This window comes from Vigna unguiculata, chromosome 5 (assembly GCF_004118075.2).
Source record: "Vigna unguiculata cultivar IT97K-499-35 chromosome 5, ASM411807v1, whole genome shotgun sequence".
Classification (NCBI taxonomy): Eukaryota; Viridiplantae; Streptophyta; class Magnoliopsida; order Fabales; family Fabaceae; genus Vigna; species Vigna unguiculata.
The window spans coordinates 16,708,283-16,725,784 of NC_040283.1; the positions used below are offsets into that span (position 1 = coordinate 16,708,283).

General features: G+C 32.0%; 1 protein-coding gene across 1 annotated transcript; it reads left to right on the top strand.

The window, feature by feature from the left end:
• Nucleotides 1-10,205: 10,205 nt before the first annotated feature.
• Nucleotides 10,206-11,306, top strand: LOC114182924. The gene has a single exon (XM_028069725.1). It carries the CDS (start codon nucleotides 10,318-10,320, stop codon nucleotides 11,191-11,193), a length of 876 nt encoding a protein of 291 aa, XP_027925526.1. The 5' UTR covers nucleotides 10,206-10,317; the 3' UTR covers nucleotides 11,194-11,306.
• The last annotated feature ends 6,196 nt before the right edge of the window (nucleotides 11,307-17,502 follow it).

Here is a 17,502-nt window from a genome sequence, read left to right on the forward strand (position 1 = left end):
AAATTGGTACCAAAACAGCCATTTATTGATAATTATGCTCAGTAACCCTAATTAAGACATGATTAAGAAACCAATTAAGGGTGAAAGAAAGGGTTTTTGGAGTCTATCACTAGGGTGCACTATGAGGAGTGAAAATTCAGAGTAGCAACTGAGTTGGTGAGTTAGAGAAAGAGTGGAATTATGGAAGACCAAAGGCAGCTAGTGTTGATTAAGGGGGAACTCAAGGATTTATCAAGCTGAGCAAGGAATCCAAGTTAGGGGAGTTCCACTCCATGTTTTGCTTTTAATTTTATGAGTATGTGATGTATGAAATGCATGAGACTTCTTGATTCTACCAAAATTGCGTAAGTTCACGTTTTTGGAATTTTTTCGAAAAAACTGCTTGACTGCGTTAAAGGTCCGCCAGACGACTCATGTCTCTAGAACCAATGTTTTTTGGGTTTTCTATGCATCGCTTGGCGATTGTGTGTTGTCCGCCAGGTGACACGAACTGGCTTGCCAACTTTCTTGTTTCTTGTGTTTATGTGATGTTTGTGATACCTAAAATGAATCTCTGAGTATTATGGCATGATTGACAGAATGAATAAATATGTGAGAATGTTATAATTGATGAAAATTGTATGAATCATGCATGATTGGGAAATTAGGGTTCATGTTGGGATTGGCGATGAAAAAACGTGATATTTGCTTATGATTATGATATGTTTTGTAACATCCTGTCAGGATATTACGAATTTAAATAAAATAAAATAAAGATTAATTACACAATAATTAATAATACCTCATTTCCCAAAACACAGGGAAATTTAAAACTTTTATCATTGTATAATAAAACATTGTCTCATAGCTTATAACGTGAAATAATGTTCCAGAATCTCTCATAAGTTTACATATCATTTAAAAATCCAAAACCAAGAAAACATAGTAATAAAGTCCCATGGTCATCCCCTTTCCACAGCTAAGCCTCACCAGCTCCACCTGCATCATCACCTGCTCACGTGTACCGCGTACACGATCATCGCCAAACACAAGCAAATAGGGCGAGCTAATAGAAGAAACACATAAACATGTTCCAAACACACATACACATGTATAATAGATAAAACATTATATCAATAACACAACTCTTCCTTTATACCGCATGGCCACAACCATATATAATATCCTTTCATTTCCCACAACGCTTGCTCCATTCTCATCACATGGCCACCATGTACATCGATACACCTCGTGGAAGACTCGTTACCTTCCCTCCACATGGCCACCACCATGTATAGTAAAGTATATCAGGGAACCTCGTTCCAGTTCTTCCACAAGGCCATAACCATGTTAGCAGTGTTCTACATCTTCTTTTAAGTATCTCAATGTGCCTTGTTGCCACACCTATCGGCCACAACCGATAAAGAACGTGCAGAAACCATGCTACGGATCACACACCGTAACGCCAGGTGGAGTTCCCAAATACGAACAGAGTCCGTAACGTCCCAGGACTACCAAACTCGTCAGTGACTCACTAAGGATGGCAATCCATTTGGACCCATCCGTATTGGCCACAACCAGCACACTCACACCGGCACACTCGCCAACCCGAGCCACAACTCAGGGTTCCTCGTGTTTATCCGCTATCTCGAGCCACAATTCAATGAAGGTCATTTCGGGCCACCACCCATAGAATGCCACGTGCTTAACCCCTATCATGGGCTACAACCCAAGGATACGTTCCGGGCCACAACCCATGGAACACCAGCAAACTCACCATTAGGATTACCTTAGAAGCCTTATAAACCACGCCTTACAATTTCCATCCCCTTCTATCAATACAATAATTACTCAAATCTTGAACGTTCAATAACCCCCTGCTCACTTAGGCCAAAAGCCTTTGTTCCGCCAGTCCAGCCTATCTCGCTTAAGCTAGATCCACTAGCTTGGGCGAGCCTCTAGAAGCTCTGCAGTACACGTACTCTCGCTTAAGCGAGCTCATCCTCGCTTGGGTGAGACCCTTGCTCGCCCAGATTCATAAATCATCTCGTCCAAGCGACGTGTTCAACCAAACAGCACAAACCACCCTTGAAATCTCGCCTAGGCGAGAGACTCTCGCCTAAGTGAGATGTCCCTAATAGCACCCTTCAACATGCTCGTATCCTCACCTGAGCGAGGCACACTCGCCTAAGCGAGATGACATGTCGCTCAGGACCAGACTCCCTCGCCTGCACGAGATGATCGCGCAACACAAGGATTTCATCTTTGCCACTCTCGCGTAGGCGAGCCTGGCTCAATAAAACAGTACCAAACTCATAAACCCCAAGTCTCACCCCCTATAGCACGAATTCATGGTACAAAATATATCAGAATCACAAGCATACAATAGTTAGACGAAAATTTGGGTTCAGCTCCCCTAACCTGAAATTTCTCGGTTTAAAACTTGAAATTGAAAGGTTCCTTTGATCTCCAAGGACTGACCTTATCACCACTTTCGTTTCTCCTCTCTACTTCACTCCCAATTCTCTTTTCACTCTCAAATTTCGCCTTCCCTCTAAAGCTCTCAGAAAAACAGTCTTGCAAACCCTATTCTCTTCTCAAAAGTTGCCTTTTATAGGTCTTAATACTTGGTTAATGAAAAAAAAACGAGAATGTGATTAAACTTTGGATTTTATTGCTATTCAAGGGCCATTACTTGATTATTTCTCAGCCCTTTAGCTGCCCCACAACTAATCTTTTAACAAAAAGAGTTAAATTTTGACTTACCAAGGTTCGAACACATGACCTTCCCAATGCCAAATCAAAGCAAAATCACCAGGCCAACTTATGTTTCTTGCTAACACATACAATTCAAGCATTATCTCATACAAAAATGTGGCCCAACATATTATTAAAACAATAATCACTAAAATAACACACAATTGGCATACTTAGGACTCGAACCCAAGTCCTCTCACACAATTAAAGTACTCTCGAACCCAACCTCTCATAAATGCACTACCTACCCGCATTTATTAATTAATTATTTATTTAATTAATTAAAATCTGCGGATCTTACATGTTTCATGGAAATAATTCTACATTGAATAAGCATGAACCCTATGCAATGTGGAACCTTAACATTATGTCAAACATTATGTCAAAATGCATGCTGGAATTATTGATTTGGGGTTTTAAAGTTCATACAGGTGCAGTAAAATCTAGGCAAAACCCAGAATTGTATGCACCGCTTGGCAGCGCATGAATAACCGTCAGACGACACATAAGGACAATAGTATATATGCTTTTTGTTCTGTGATTCACGTTCTTGTAGGTTTATTGGGTAATTTTTATGCATAATATGTATTAAATGGGCAGAAGGTAAAGAAAGAATCGTGCACATGTGATATAAAATTAAATTATGTATGATTATGTGATGAATGGGATTATATGCATGTAAAATCTACGTTTTGCCTTAATTGTGATGTGGTTCATGGCCTGCTGGTTACTGTCATGAAATGTAAATTGTAATGTTGGTTGAAAATAAGTGAAGTATGCTACATTTGGTAGAAGAATAAGTTTAGGGTGAATTCATAACTAATTGAGGAAAAGCATGATTCTAATTTGTGAAATGTTGGTAAATTGATGTGTTAATTGTGATTCAACCATATGATTATGACTGGTTAAGTTGATTGATAATAGGAAAAATGTGTCTTGTATTTGAGGTTCATTAGAACTTGTTCCAAAGTGCCAAAAACTAGTAGCATTGTTCTACTGGTATGGCGTTTGGCGATGCATGACAAGTCATTAAGTAGTAAGGACCCAAAATAGTGGCAGAGGCCACTAGACTCGCATGGCGCCTGGCGGAAGGATGGTTCCGCCAAGCAGAATTGGACTGATAGGAGCACTAGAAGACACTTAGCGCCTAGAGGCAAGGGATGCCCACCAACCAGTTTGGAGCTCGAATTCACCTAGTGACATAGTACAGGCGCTAGGCGGTTCTAAGTGCAAATATGGATTGCGTAGAGGGTTCTACATAGCTTTGGATGGAGGTCTTGATGCGATGCTTTGCTGGTGGCCCAGTTACAAGGGGCAACTTGTATTGGGGTAACATGTGGCCACTCGAGGTTGTAGCATGGTGGTTTTGGAAGTCTAGTGGAGTGTGCAAGATCATGACTCGTACGGATGGGTTCCGGAAGATTGTCCTCCTTGGTGTTATCCGACAAGTTTGGTAGTCTTGGGAAAAATACGGATCGTGGTTCGTATTGGGGAACTCCACTTGGTGTTGTGGATTGTGGCTGTGACAAATTTATTCCCGCGTGTGGACTATTAGGTTGTGGCATGTAGTCGGAGGGGTGAGTAGACACTCGTGGCAGCAAAGATCGATCAATGTAATCATCAAAGGGTGTAGAATCAAGATGCGGCTAGAAGAGGGTATTAAAATGGGGTTGAGGAGTTAGGATTCTAATAAGGGTCATAGATTTGAAGTTGTTATTGTATTATAAATTGTGTTTTATTTTACTTGATGGCTTGAGACAAAGAAGAAATGGCTGCCATTGGTGAGGAAACGAGTAAGAGGGTCCTTGGTGTGAGAGAGAGAGCTAGTTTAGTAGTTAAAGTTTAGATTCATTTTGTTTCCACATACCACATCTCACATTGGGCTAATCAAGTCTCAGCCCACCTCCCATTCGTGCACCCCTTTTTTTTCTACACCCCATATGTGGATTATGTTAATTGTTTGTCGCACCTCTCAAGTTGATACATACACTACACGTCTTATTTTTGGGTTAGACAATCATTTACTTCATACACCCTCATGATTGTTAACCACGTACCCCCTATGTCTTTATTTTTGTTCTTGGGCTTGTTTTTGCGTTTACCTGTTGCACCTTCACATTTACCACACACACCTTACAATATTTGCCCACTACACCACCATTTTTATTGATTGCACAACCAATTTTTGTTTTACCTCATTTACTTCATGCACCTTACTCATCACTCTTGCACTCATATTTATGTTTTCCAATTTTATCCTTCTCTTTCACCTTTTTAATATTTTCTAAAAAACCTAAAATTATTTGAAAATTATAAAAAACTACAAATAAATAGAAAAATCTAAAAAAGGAAAAAAAAACATTCTCTTTTAGTGTCTGTCTGGCCACTCGCGTCGTGTGACACATATTTTCAAGTAATTCCAAAATACAAAAAAAATATAAAATTTTAAAAATCTAAAAATCTAAACAATTTCAAACAATTTGTCTTCTTTGAAAGAACTATGTATCCCTGATTTCTCATTTTAAATGAGAATACGTAGGTCAATCCTTGTCGAACCTAAAAAACCAAAAAATATTTTTGTTTCTTTTTAGTATTATTTGTCTTATTATTTTTGGAGAAAATTAACATTTTTGAAAACCACATCAACTTGCATGTTTAATTAAAGGTATCGTCCTTGTGCGGGCGCTATAGGACGCTAACACCTTCCCTACACATAATTGACTCCGAGATCCGAAAATTTGGTTTTCGCAAACTTACTTTATCTTTATGGTTTTCCATAGTTTTCCAGAAATAACTATGGTGACAACTCCAAATCTCTTTTTAAACTTCTTTTTTTTCGTCGTCCCGTTGCGATTTCGATTACAACTATTATTGTTGAGGTTTTAATTTATCTATGTCATTTGTTTCTTAATCAAATAAAAAGTAATGATTTTACATACTACGTAATTAGCGAAGTGTTTAAATCTATATGCATGATAATCATATGAGTTACAGGGTTTTAAATTTAATTTAGACTTTACTTTGATTTTATTTAGAAATTTTCATGTGATTGAATGAGTTTTTACCAATAATTGAGATTTTACTTTTGTTAAAGGTAATTACTATAACTAAAATTAGTCAAGAAACTTTGATTAATTAAGCTTTATTTGGTGAGGAAACAAAGGAATAAGCATGATTAGGCATAGTAAAATTAATTGAGATTGTACTTTGGTTGAATTTACTATGGATAATCTAAAAGTTCTTACTTTTAATTTAGATTGTACTTTGGTTAAAAGTGAGAACACCAATAGATGAATTGAGACTTTATAGATTGATTTGTAAATTTACAATAATAATTAATTTAGCAACAATCTTTAGATAACCGATGATGAATATATTTTGAAAGTAGTGGAATTAGCCTGTTTTACTATAATTATTTTAAAGTCTTTTATTAATTTGTTATTTCATTTATTCTCAAATTCTTCTCAATATTTTTGCATATCATAATACAATTTTAATAGCATTATGTTATATTTTTATAAGAGTCAAATATTGAAGATCAAATAGAGATAAGGGATAGTCCTCTATCATACCCTCCTTCTTGAAGTGAATTTGTCCTCAAATTCGTCCCTACATCAAATGGAGATAAGTCATTAATATTGATACTATTGGAACTTGAAATGTAGGCATTATAATTAATTTTCTTAAGAACTTGAAATGGACCATCTCCTCTAGGTAAGGGTTTAAATTTCCTCTTGGAAGGAAAGTTTTTCTTCCTAAAGTGAACCCTCACCCAATCTGCGGGTTCAAACTTGATCTTTTTTCCTCCCTTTGTTAGCCTTAGAAGCCAACTTCTCCATCTTCTTTTCTATTTGGTTCTTTACTTCCTTATGCAAGTTCCTGACAAAAGTAGTTTTGTCAAGACCATCTTTGTTAGCCATAGAATCAATATTAGGTAAAGGCAACAAATCTAAAGGAGTTAAAAGATTAAAGTCATAGACTACCTCAAAAGGAGACATCTAAGTAGTACAATGAACTAATATATTATAAGCAAACTCAAGATGAGGTATCGAATCCTCCTAACTTCTCAAATTCTTATTTACAACGCATCTAAGAAGTTGAAATAGAGTTCTATTACCACTTCGATTTGTCCATTTGTTTGAGGATGACAAGTTGTAGAAAAGAGAAGTTTTGTACCTAACTTATCCCACAACACTTTTCGAAAATGACTAACACACATAACATCTTTGTCCGATACAATGCTCCTTGGAATTTCATGTAGTCTCACCATTTCCTTGAAAAATAAGTTGGTCACATGGTTAGCATAATCACTCTTGTGGCAAGGAATGAAGTGGGCAATCTTTGAGAACTTGTCAACCACAACAAAAACAAAATCTTTTCCTCCTTTGGACCTTGGAAGACCTAAAACAAAATGCATAGAAATGTCAGTCCAAGGAGAGTTAGGAATAGGTAATGGCATAAATATTCCATGGTGCATAGATTTAGATTTAGCATGCTAACAAGTAAGCCATCTATCACAAAAGGAATGCACATCATGTTTCATGTGAGGTCAAAAGAAATGATCATGCAATATATCTAATGTCTTTTGAATCCCAAAATATTCCATTAGTCCCCCATTACGAGCTTCTTTTGCAAATAATTTCCTCATTGAACTTTTAGGCACATACAATTTAGTTCCCTTAAAAAAGAAAGTCAACATGGCTGTAAAAATATTTAAAAAATCCTTTTGCATAATCTTTATGATTTTTTCCAAAATCATGGTCATTAGCATACAATTCCTTAAACATTTAAAATCCAAACATTTTAGTTTCAACCATAGATAATAATATATGTCTCCTAGGTAATGCATCAACTACAATGTTTGCCTTGCCTTATTTATGTTTAATAACATAAAGAAATTGTTCAATAAATTCTACCCATTTAGCATGTCTCTTATCGAGCTTGCCTTGGCTCTTAATGTATTTAAAGGATTCATGACCACTATGAATTACAAATTCTTTAGGAAGCAAATAATGTTGTCAAGTATGCAAGGCTCTCACTAGGGCATATAGTTTTTTTTATCACAAAAGGAATAGTTTCATGCTACCCCTTCAACTTTTTCATGAAAATACGCTATAGGATGTCCTTCTTGTAAGAGAACACCTCTTATGCCAACATTAGAAGCACCACACTCTATATCAAAAGACTTTTCAAAATTTGGTAAAGTTAAGATAGATGCATGTGTAAGCTTGTATTTGATAATATCAAAAGCCTCGTGTTGTTCTTTTCCCCATTGAAACCCTTCTTCTTTCTTAATAGTTTCATTTAATGGTGATGCCATGGTGCTAAACACCAAACTAAGATTAAGCATACATCAATTTCTTGTCCATTCCATTAAGCACAAATTGAAAGTGATGAAGAGAAAACAAAAACACAAAACATAAATCACTGAACAAGAATCTAAAGGTTTCATTACATTGTCATCAAGAAATCAACACAAAGGTTTAGTTAGTCATGAGATAGTTCTTACAATACAACAGAAAATGAAAATGCATCATAAAGAAGAGGGCAAATGAACTAGAAACGTGAACAACTGAACCATAAACATGAATTTGCAGAGAGATGAAAAACCCTAAGTTGGGTTGTTATCCAAATGTAGAGAAAACGTGAAAAAAAGATAGAGGGAGAGTGAGTTGTTCCAAAAAATGTAAAAACACTCAAGTGGGTGTTATCCAGAACGTCCAAGCTGAATGGAGAGGGAGTTGTGTTTCAAAATGTGTCACGGGATTTAAGACTTCAGTTGAACATCAATAGAATACTTATCCATGACAAGTCATGAAGTAACATTCTCTTTGGGGGCAACTGTTAAGGGCATCAAGAAATGAATTGAATTAGAGTGATAGAAAAAGGGATCAACTCAAGGAGATTAAAGAGAGTGAGATAATGAAGGAAAAGAAGAATGTATTAAGGCACTAAAGATTACGAAGGGGAATCGAAAGAAAATGTTGTGGAGATAAAGAAAAGTGTGATCGAAACAATAAATAAAGTTAGATCGAGAGAAAGGTTATTCATAATAATTGTTGCAGAATGTAGGAGGAATGGGCACACTTGGCCTAACATAGACAATTTAAGGATTGTTATTTCCCTAATGTAATTTTTATTTTAGTTTTAGTTTAATTCTTTGAAAAAGGGAAAAATATAAATAGGTAATTCAAATGTAAAATAAGGGTGGTAAATTATGGTTACAATTCAAAACACTCTGAGAACGCCACGAACACAAAAATGGCAAATCCAATGATGAATGTAATAATTGGATTACTGCTTTCATAGATTTCATTTACCAGTTCTTGCTTTATCCTTTATAACTTACTTTACTACAATTTACATTCTTGCAAACCTTCATTTTCGTTCTCTTCTTTATATCTTCTTTTCCATTTTTATTTTTATTTTATCTTTATTCACCATTACATCTCTAAATAAAAAAATACAAAAAATATGACGGTTGGAAAAAAATGCACGAGTTCTTGAATGAAATGCATATTAAAAGAGAATTCAATAATTTAAAAATACTTATAAAATTAATCCATGATATAAGTGAATTATTTATCAAATTCATGTTGATAATAGAATCATAAATATACATACACTCTAATTCAAATTAAAAAACATATAATTCAAATTAAAAAACATATTAATTTTCTAATCGATTCATAAGAGAATCCGTATTGAGTTAATTTAGTTCACTTATAAATACTTTAAACAGCATCAAACCAAAATTCTCAAGAAATACCTTCCAATAACCACTCATCACTGTCTCTCTTATGTTTAGCTTGTCCTACCGGTATAAACACATCATAATTTAATTTTGGTTATCAAAACAATGCAGTAATGAAAAAATTTTCTTCAGTTCCTTAATTCATAACCCACTTCCTTTTTATTATAACCTCCAAAAGAAAAACGTGAAGATTTGTTTTCCTTAATAAGCCTTTTTATCGTCTTTAGTTTCTTAGCGACACCTATATATTTAATAGTGTGTATAGTTTTTGTCAATTTATTTATTTATTTATTTGTCATTTAAAATTAAGTTAGGGAGCATTTGTGTCTTTGAATGATACAGAATTTATCACAATATTAATATTTGGGCTGGTTTCGAGAAATATTACAAAAGTAACTTCACCAAATATATTTATATAGTTCGGTATGTTTATCTTTTCCAAAGAGCACTGGTTTAGTGGTTTATTAATACAAGTTACACATTTATTAATATCAGTTACACTTATTTATACTATTTTATTAATAAAAGATAAAATAAAAAAAATGTAAAATTTCTTTTTCTTTTTCCCTGAACTGTGTACTGCTTAGTTACCAATTGTACTTCATTCTTAAACAGATATATGCCGATGAAGCATATTATAAATTAATTTTCAATTAAAAATCGCCTCCGAAAGCGAATACTAGTTCCCTCGAATATTCTCCACAAAATTCTGTATTTTCCATTATTGCATCTCTCTTTTCCCCTCTGTTCAAAACCATCACCATTCTCTCACCACTCACCCCAATACCCACTTCAAAAATTCTCTCTTTTTCTCTCAAACTCACCAAATGCCCACTTTCCCAAGAAAGAAGCGAGTCACTTACCCCTTCGACGACCAGGCTCGAGCCCGACTTGTCAGCGCCGATCAGTGGAATTTTAACTCCAGCACCCAATATTCCGATGACAGCGACTCCCTCTCCCTGTCTAATCTCGTCCATGGTTTCTTTGAAGAAGAAGACACTAACAGCAGCAGCGAGGACTCAGCATTTGATGAATCCGACAGTGACCGAGTTGACTCAGTCAAAGACTTGGCCGATTCTGTGACTGACTCATCCGGCCTCGCCATCTCACTTTACAATGCGGACACTTACCGGAACTTACTTAGCGCACATGTTTCTGAAGCTGCAGAGAAGTTTGGGTTTCTGAGGGAGCGAGAAGCTGCGCTGTTCCGTCAGAAGGTGGTGGCGTTTCTCCGGGACAGGCGACACAATGCGGCAGTGTGTGAGACCACACCAGACGCCTTGGGCGGGAGCCATGAGTTCATCGACGTGGTCCATTCTGATGCTGCCAAATGGCGATACTTTGTGGACCTTGACTTCCATGCACAGTTTAAAATTGTACGGCCGACACGACGGTTCTCGGATGTGCTTGCTGCTGTTCCATGCATCTTTGTTGGATGTGAGGAGGAGCTGAAACGCACCGTTTCGAAGCTGTGCGAGGCTTTAATGTGGTGTTTCAGGAGCAAGGGCCTTCCGGTTCCGCCATGGAGGAAGAACCGGTACATGCAGAACAAGTGGTTCGGTCCGTGTCGCCGAACTGCAGACCCGGTTCAGATGGCTGTGAATAGCACTAGTTGCAGGTCGGTGGGGTTTGACGACACCGATTTTGAAGCTGAAGGTGTCGTTTTGTTCGGACAAGATGATCCAAGTAGAAATGTTTATTAAGTGATGATTATTAATAAAGTAGTCATAGTTTTGTTTCTGCTATTAGGGAAGGATTCTATTTTGCAAGATTGCAGTTTAAAATTTAAATTAGAAAATTGAGTTTATCGATTTTAGTACCATCACTCTATATAGTTTGAGTTTAATTTTTTAAGATGATGTTAATTATTTTTTGTTAATGTTGCTCTTCAATTGAGGTATGCAGTGCTTTTTTTTTTATATTATTCTTATCCTTTTATATTAAAATGTTTATATATATATATATATATATATATATATATATATATATATATATATATTATAAATTAATTAAAGGTAGCGTAAGAAAACAATGAATAAGAAAGTAATAGGTCATTATAAATTTTGAGAATGATAAATAAATAAGATTTGGCAAAAATCTAATACTTGAAAAGAAAATAATGGACTACTAATATCTTTAAAATGTTGTCATAAGTTGACATGCAAAATATAAAACTCCAAAAAAAAAGTTGGTGTACTCTCCTATCTATATTTTTCAATTTATGAAAATAATCTAATAGCAACACTTGATTTATAAAACAGAAGTAATATCTTTGACTTAAAAGAATTTTTTTTATGATATAAGAAGAACATTGGATAATTTTATGTGGCTATTTAAATACTCGGTAAAAAGATGCTTGATGCACAGAAATGCGGCGAATGAACATCGTTGTAGTCTGAGCACTGGGTGGAATATTCGGGGGAACGAATATCACGTGTGGGCACAGCAGGTTCTGGCTGAATTTTACAAGTATTGTCGTATTGTTTATATATTTCTTAAATCTTCTAAATAAGAAATGTTAATTGAATAAATTAGCAAATAATTAACACTTCTGTTTTAGATTAAAAAGTTATAGGAGTATTATACAATTTTTGTAATGGATATCTTAAGTGATAATTAGTTTATTCAATAACTAAAATAATAGGAATTACTTTTTTTTTTCTCTTTTGGACACACTAGAATTGTATGTACTCAACAATCTTATTATTAATCTTATTCATTATTAATGCTTTATTGTCTGTGTAATCTTATTGATCTAATCTACTTAATTATTGTTGAGCACATCCCAACAAAAAATAAAATAAAAAGAATATGACAACATAAACACAAGGTAATTTGGTGGTCCACTTTGAAGACCTTTCCGTTAAAGTAATGATTTCGATATTTTATCATGGTACACTCGTCAAAAGAGTAATAGTCAAATTTGAATTATGAAACATGGGAACGGTTGGTAACATTCTTTCGATGTACTTTTATTTTATGTATAAAAAGACTATTCAATAGAACTTCTCAAACTCTTTCCCATGGACTCCTAATTATTTTATTATTAATGTTCTAAAAGTGATTCCCAGTATTAGATGGTTTTCATATCTAAATAACATTTTCCTATGTTTATTTGTTCATTTTGTATTTTGAAGGTAATTTAAACAAAATGTAGTAACACACAGGAGTTTAATACCTACATCAATTATGATCTGTAAATCAAATTTTAAAATAGTGAGAAGCACGAGGAGAAAATCTTTAACAGGAGAAAGACATCAAAATTTAGTTCATAATGTTGGTATTTAACATAAGGGAAATTATGTTTTGACAAAGTTTTATTAACAAACTTTTGTCAAAAGTACACATGGTAATACTTTAATGGATGAAATAAAGATTTGATATGACTTAGAAAGAAAAGAAAAATGTTTAGTGTGTGTTAAAAAACAAACTTTGTTAAACTTTTTCAAAAAAACGTTTATCAAAAGATCATAGTCCTTCGTAGAAATGATGTTAACATAGTGTCAACATGACATGCGTCTTCTAGATTCTTGCTTTGATTTGAGTGTTCTGGAAAGTAAGTTACTTTTCTTCGATGATTTAGAATTTCTTTTGAAGTCTACAACCATTATGCTTTTCTTTTAGTATTGGGCAAAATTTAAAAACACTTTTAAAATTATACTAATAACTAATTTTTTGAACTTTTGAAGATATTGAGATATGATTTATTAAGTACAACCTAAGTAAGTAATAATTAAATAACATATGTTCATATTGTGGCATGTATTGAAAAATAAATCAATACAAAAATAAAAATTAACTTTAATTTAAAATCCCATATAGTTAATATAGTAAAAATAATTCATAATAATAATAATACTACTAATTTTAGACCAAGGCTTTTTGTTTTCCTCAAGGTTAATTTTAAATTAAAATTTAAAAATTAAGGTTGAAAATAAAATCAACAAAAATAAAATTAATAATAATAGAAAGGGATTTAAAATTATAAAACCTATCTTGTATATATTGTTCCAAATTTAATAGAACTCTAAAGTCCTAAGACTATTACTATTTCTATAGATGGTGAAAGTAATAAGAGAATAATTTCTTATTAAAAAAATCAAAGAGAATGTTATATATTATTATTTTTTTTTGTCAAAAGAAGGTTTTATAAAAATATATAAAATAATTGTTTAAATATAATTACATACTAGGATTGAAGATATTTTCAGATGGTCGATAAATTATTTATTTTTTTGAAAGTGAACTCGTATGCATTGATCTCTTTACCATTGTAGTCTTTCTTGAATCTTGAATCACCATTAATTTTATGATGATGATTTTCTTTGCTGAGTGGATGACTATAAAATATGTACAAAGGATCATTTGATGGATAGGATTCTCACAAAACTATTTAAGGTATTATACATTTGCACTAGCTTTTAATTTTTTTTTTCTATTTCATTGGTGTAGTTATTTAGGTTTCATTCCTTGAGTTTATTACTTTAGTAAGGCAAGTGTAGGTGGAGAAAATTTTTAACCTAATCTTTATTTTCATTCTCTCACAATAATTGTAATCACTCTTGGCTCTTAACATCATTTTGGTTGTTATGACCTTGTTGTTATTCTGACCTCCTTAATGTTGTAGTATCTTTATTGTTGTAGCCTATTTACTTTGGTGGTCTTCTTGTTATCGTATTCTTCTAGTTGTTAAAGAATCTTCAAGCATGGTAGTTCTGGTTTCCTTTGTTACAATTCTTTTGAACTTCATGCTCATTTTTTTTTTCAATTTTCAACCACACCAAAGTTTTGGTTTGTTGGATCAACACAAGGTCGTAGGGCTAGAGTTGGGTCACCAACTTTTATAGCCTTAAAAATTCCTTTTACTAATTGTGCAAATTTTGGATGGTATGTTTGAATTGTCCTTCTTAATTTAGTATCAAGATGATTTATATATTCATTTTCTAATATTTTGTATAACCATATGAATTATTCAAAATGTATATTACAATAAGATTTTTATATTCACAATGTGTAAATTTCATATTAATATATTTGAGAATGTAAATTTTGGATTGATACATTTAAGTTGTCCATTATAATTCAATTGCAAAATGATTTTTTCATTTATCATGGGACACAACAATAGTTATTTTAGTCTTGTATGGTATTCATATATTGCAATTTTATTTTTACTTAATGTAATTTGAGTTGAGCATAGACCCATATTGAATTTGAAGAATTGTAGTTAAAATTTTTATTGTAAATTCTTATTGTATATTAGACTTTTCCTAATCTATTTTCAAGATTAATTATATATTCATCTTCTTATGCTTTTATGAGTTCAAATGAGATGGACAAAATATATTTTATATTAAGTTTTAATCATATTGTAACAATGAGTTGATTGTGCATCCTAATGAAATTAATAGAATGCAGTTTTTATAGACCAAGGGTATTTATTTTTCTCAAAATCAATTTTAAATTAAAATTTAAAAATTAGGGTCGAAAATGAAATCAACAAAATCAAGTTAATAATAATAGGAATGGATTTAAAATTTTAAAACATATCTTGTATATTGTTCAAAATTTAATAAAACTCTAAAGTTCTAAGACTATATATTACTATTTTATAGATGGTGAAAGTAATAAGAGAATAATTGTTTTCAAAAGAGAATGTTGTATGTTTTGTTTTTTATCAGAAGGTAAAAATATATAAAATAATTGTTGAAATACACTTATATAATGGAATTGGAGGTATTTTCAGATGGTCAATAAAAAGTATGCACTTCATGTTATAAAAGTTGAAAAAAGAAAATAATAAAAAGAACAATAATATTTATATAGAGACCTTGTTAATTTCTTATTTACTTTTTATATATAACATTTTTAAATTTCCATAATTCAAATGATAAAACTACTTAACAAAAATTATTTTCTAGTTTAACCAGTAAAATTATTTAAAATATACTATTTCTAAATAATTTATATAAGTGAAACAATAAAACCGATTAATTTATGTAATTTAAACAATAAAATTATTTAAAATATACTATTTAATAAATTATTAAAAACTTATAAAATCAATTCATTAATCCATAATTTATATATATATATATATATATATATATATATATATATATATATATGAAAGGTGTTAGAGTAATGAAAAAGGTTTGCACAAAATGTTTCTAAAAAAATTCAGAATTATTATATTCAATGATACAACCATTTATATTTCTACTTAAATTATTTAAATACAACGTAATTACATAATTTAAAATTTTATTAATTTTATATAATATAAAATAAATTTTACATGATTTATTTAATTAAATTGTATAAAATTATAAATTTCTTTAATTGAAACTATAAAATTATTTAAAATATACTATTTTTATTTATATAATTTAAAAAAATAAAAAATTTTATTGAACTATAAACCATAGAAAATAAAATTTTAAATTATGAAATATTATATAAGATTGTAAATAGTTATTTTATAAAATCATTTAAAATATATTATTTAATAAACAGGCAAAAAATTATAATTGTATATATACTATAAAATTGTATAAAATTATAAATTTGTATTATTTAAACAATAAAAATATAAACAAAGTAATATATAATATTGTATAAAATTATATTGTTACACACCATTTAATAGTCTAACTCATTAAACAAAATATTCCATGATTTATAGATATCAAAGCACACAAACACCGCTTACACCAATAAAGTGATCATTGCAAAAGAACATAGATACCAGAAAACAAAACACAAATAAAAAGGTAAGCTAATGGAATGATTGAACCAATTATAATTAAAATTTACATTAATCATACAAAATTCATCATTCAATTTCATATAAAGACTGAAACTGTGACTCAATTATCTGGATAATTGCATCAATATTGAATCCCGATAAGTTGTTCACTTATGCTGACATCTCATGCTCTGCAGAACAGTAGATCAAGAGTTATACTCGACCACATATAAGGTTAATCCTTAAACATCGTTGGTCTGTTAAATTATTATTGAGTGATTGTCAATCATATAAATCCCTTCTATTTTTAGGATTTGTCAATAATATGTTTCCTATAAATTAGTCATAGACAGCTCACTAGATTAATAGGAGAATGTAAGTCTAGGATTGAAAATCCTTATATATTGATTGTACATTTGTTGTTTTGAGATATCAAAAAAATAAAGAGAATTTCAAACCCTACAAGTATGCCTTTGTTACTGTTTTGTAATATGGTATCAAGAGTCTCACTTTGAAAGAAGATCTGAACTCAAAACCCCTATTTTTTTCTTCTTAAAATATGTCTTGAAAATCAACCCCAATTGTGGTTCAACCAGAGGGAATTTTTAATATTGGAATCACACTCACAAAGTCAAACTATGATGTTTGATCACAACTAATAGAGATGCATATTGCGGAGCGGGAAAAAACCTCGTATCTTAGCTGCCATATAAAGCCCCCTGCAAAAACAGATGAAGGATAAGACAAATGGTATGTTGAAAATTAAAAAGTAAAATGTTGGCTGTTAATGTCCATGAGCCCAGAAATAATGAAGTGTTACATACGCTTACTCACTACTCACGAAATATGGAGTGCTTTATCGAAAGCCTTCTATGATAGAAGTGATGAGTTGCAAGTTTTCTTCTTAAATCAAAAGGCTTTCTCTGCTATACAAAGTGGTAAGTCTCTATCAAAATATTATGGTGAATCGATTGAGATTTTTTGTGAATTAGACCATCATGACAAGGTGGCCATGAAGGATCCAGATGATGTAAAAGCATATCAATATTTTGTTCAACGCCTGCAAGTACACATATTTCTTGTTAGATTAGATGGCACTTTTGAACAAATTTGTGGAGAAATTCTACATAAAGAAATTGTTCCTGATGTAGAAGAATGTTATGCTTTAGTATAACGTGAGGCATTGCGTCATGCAACTTTAAAGAGGGAACCTGAAAATATTGACAATTCAGCAATGGTAGCCCATAACCAATCAACTCAAAAT

Bases quoted from the DNA above. Each gene is read 5' to 3' on its own strand.
- LOC114182924 (XM_028069725.1), top strand. From the start codon at position 10,318: ATGCCCACTTTCCCAAGAAAGAAGCGAGTCACTTACCCCTTCGACGAC.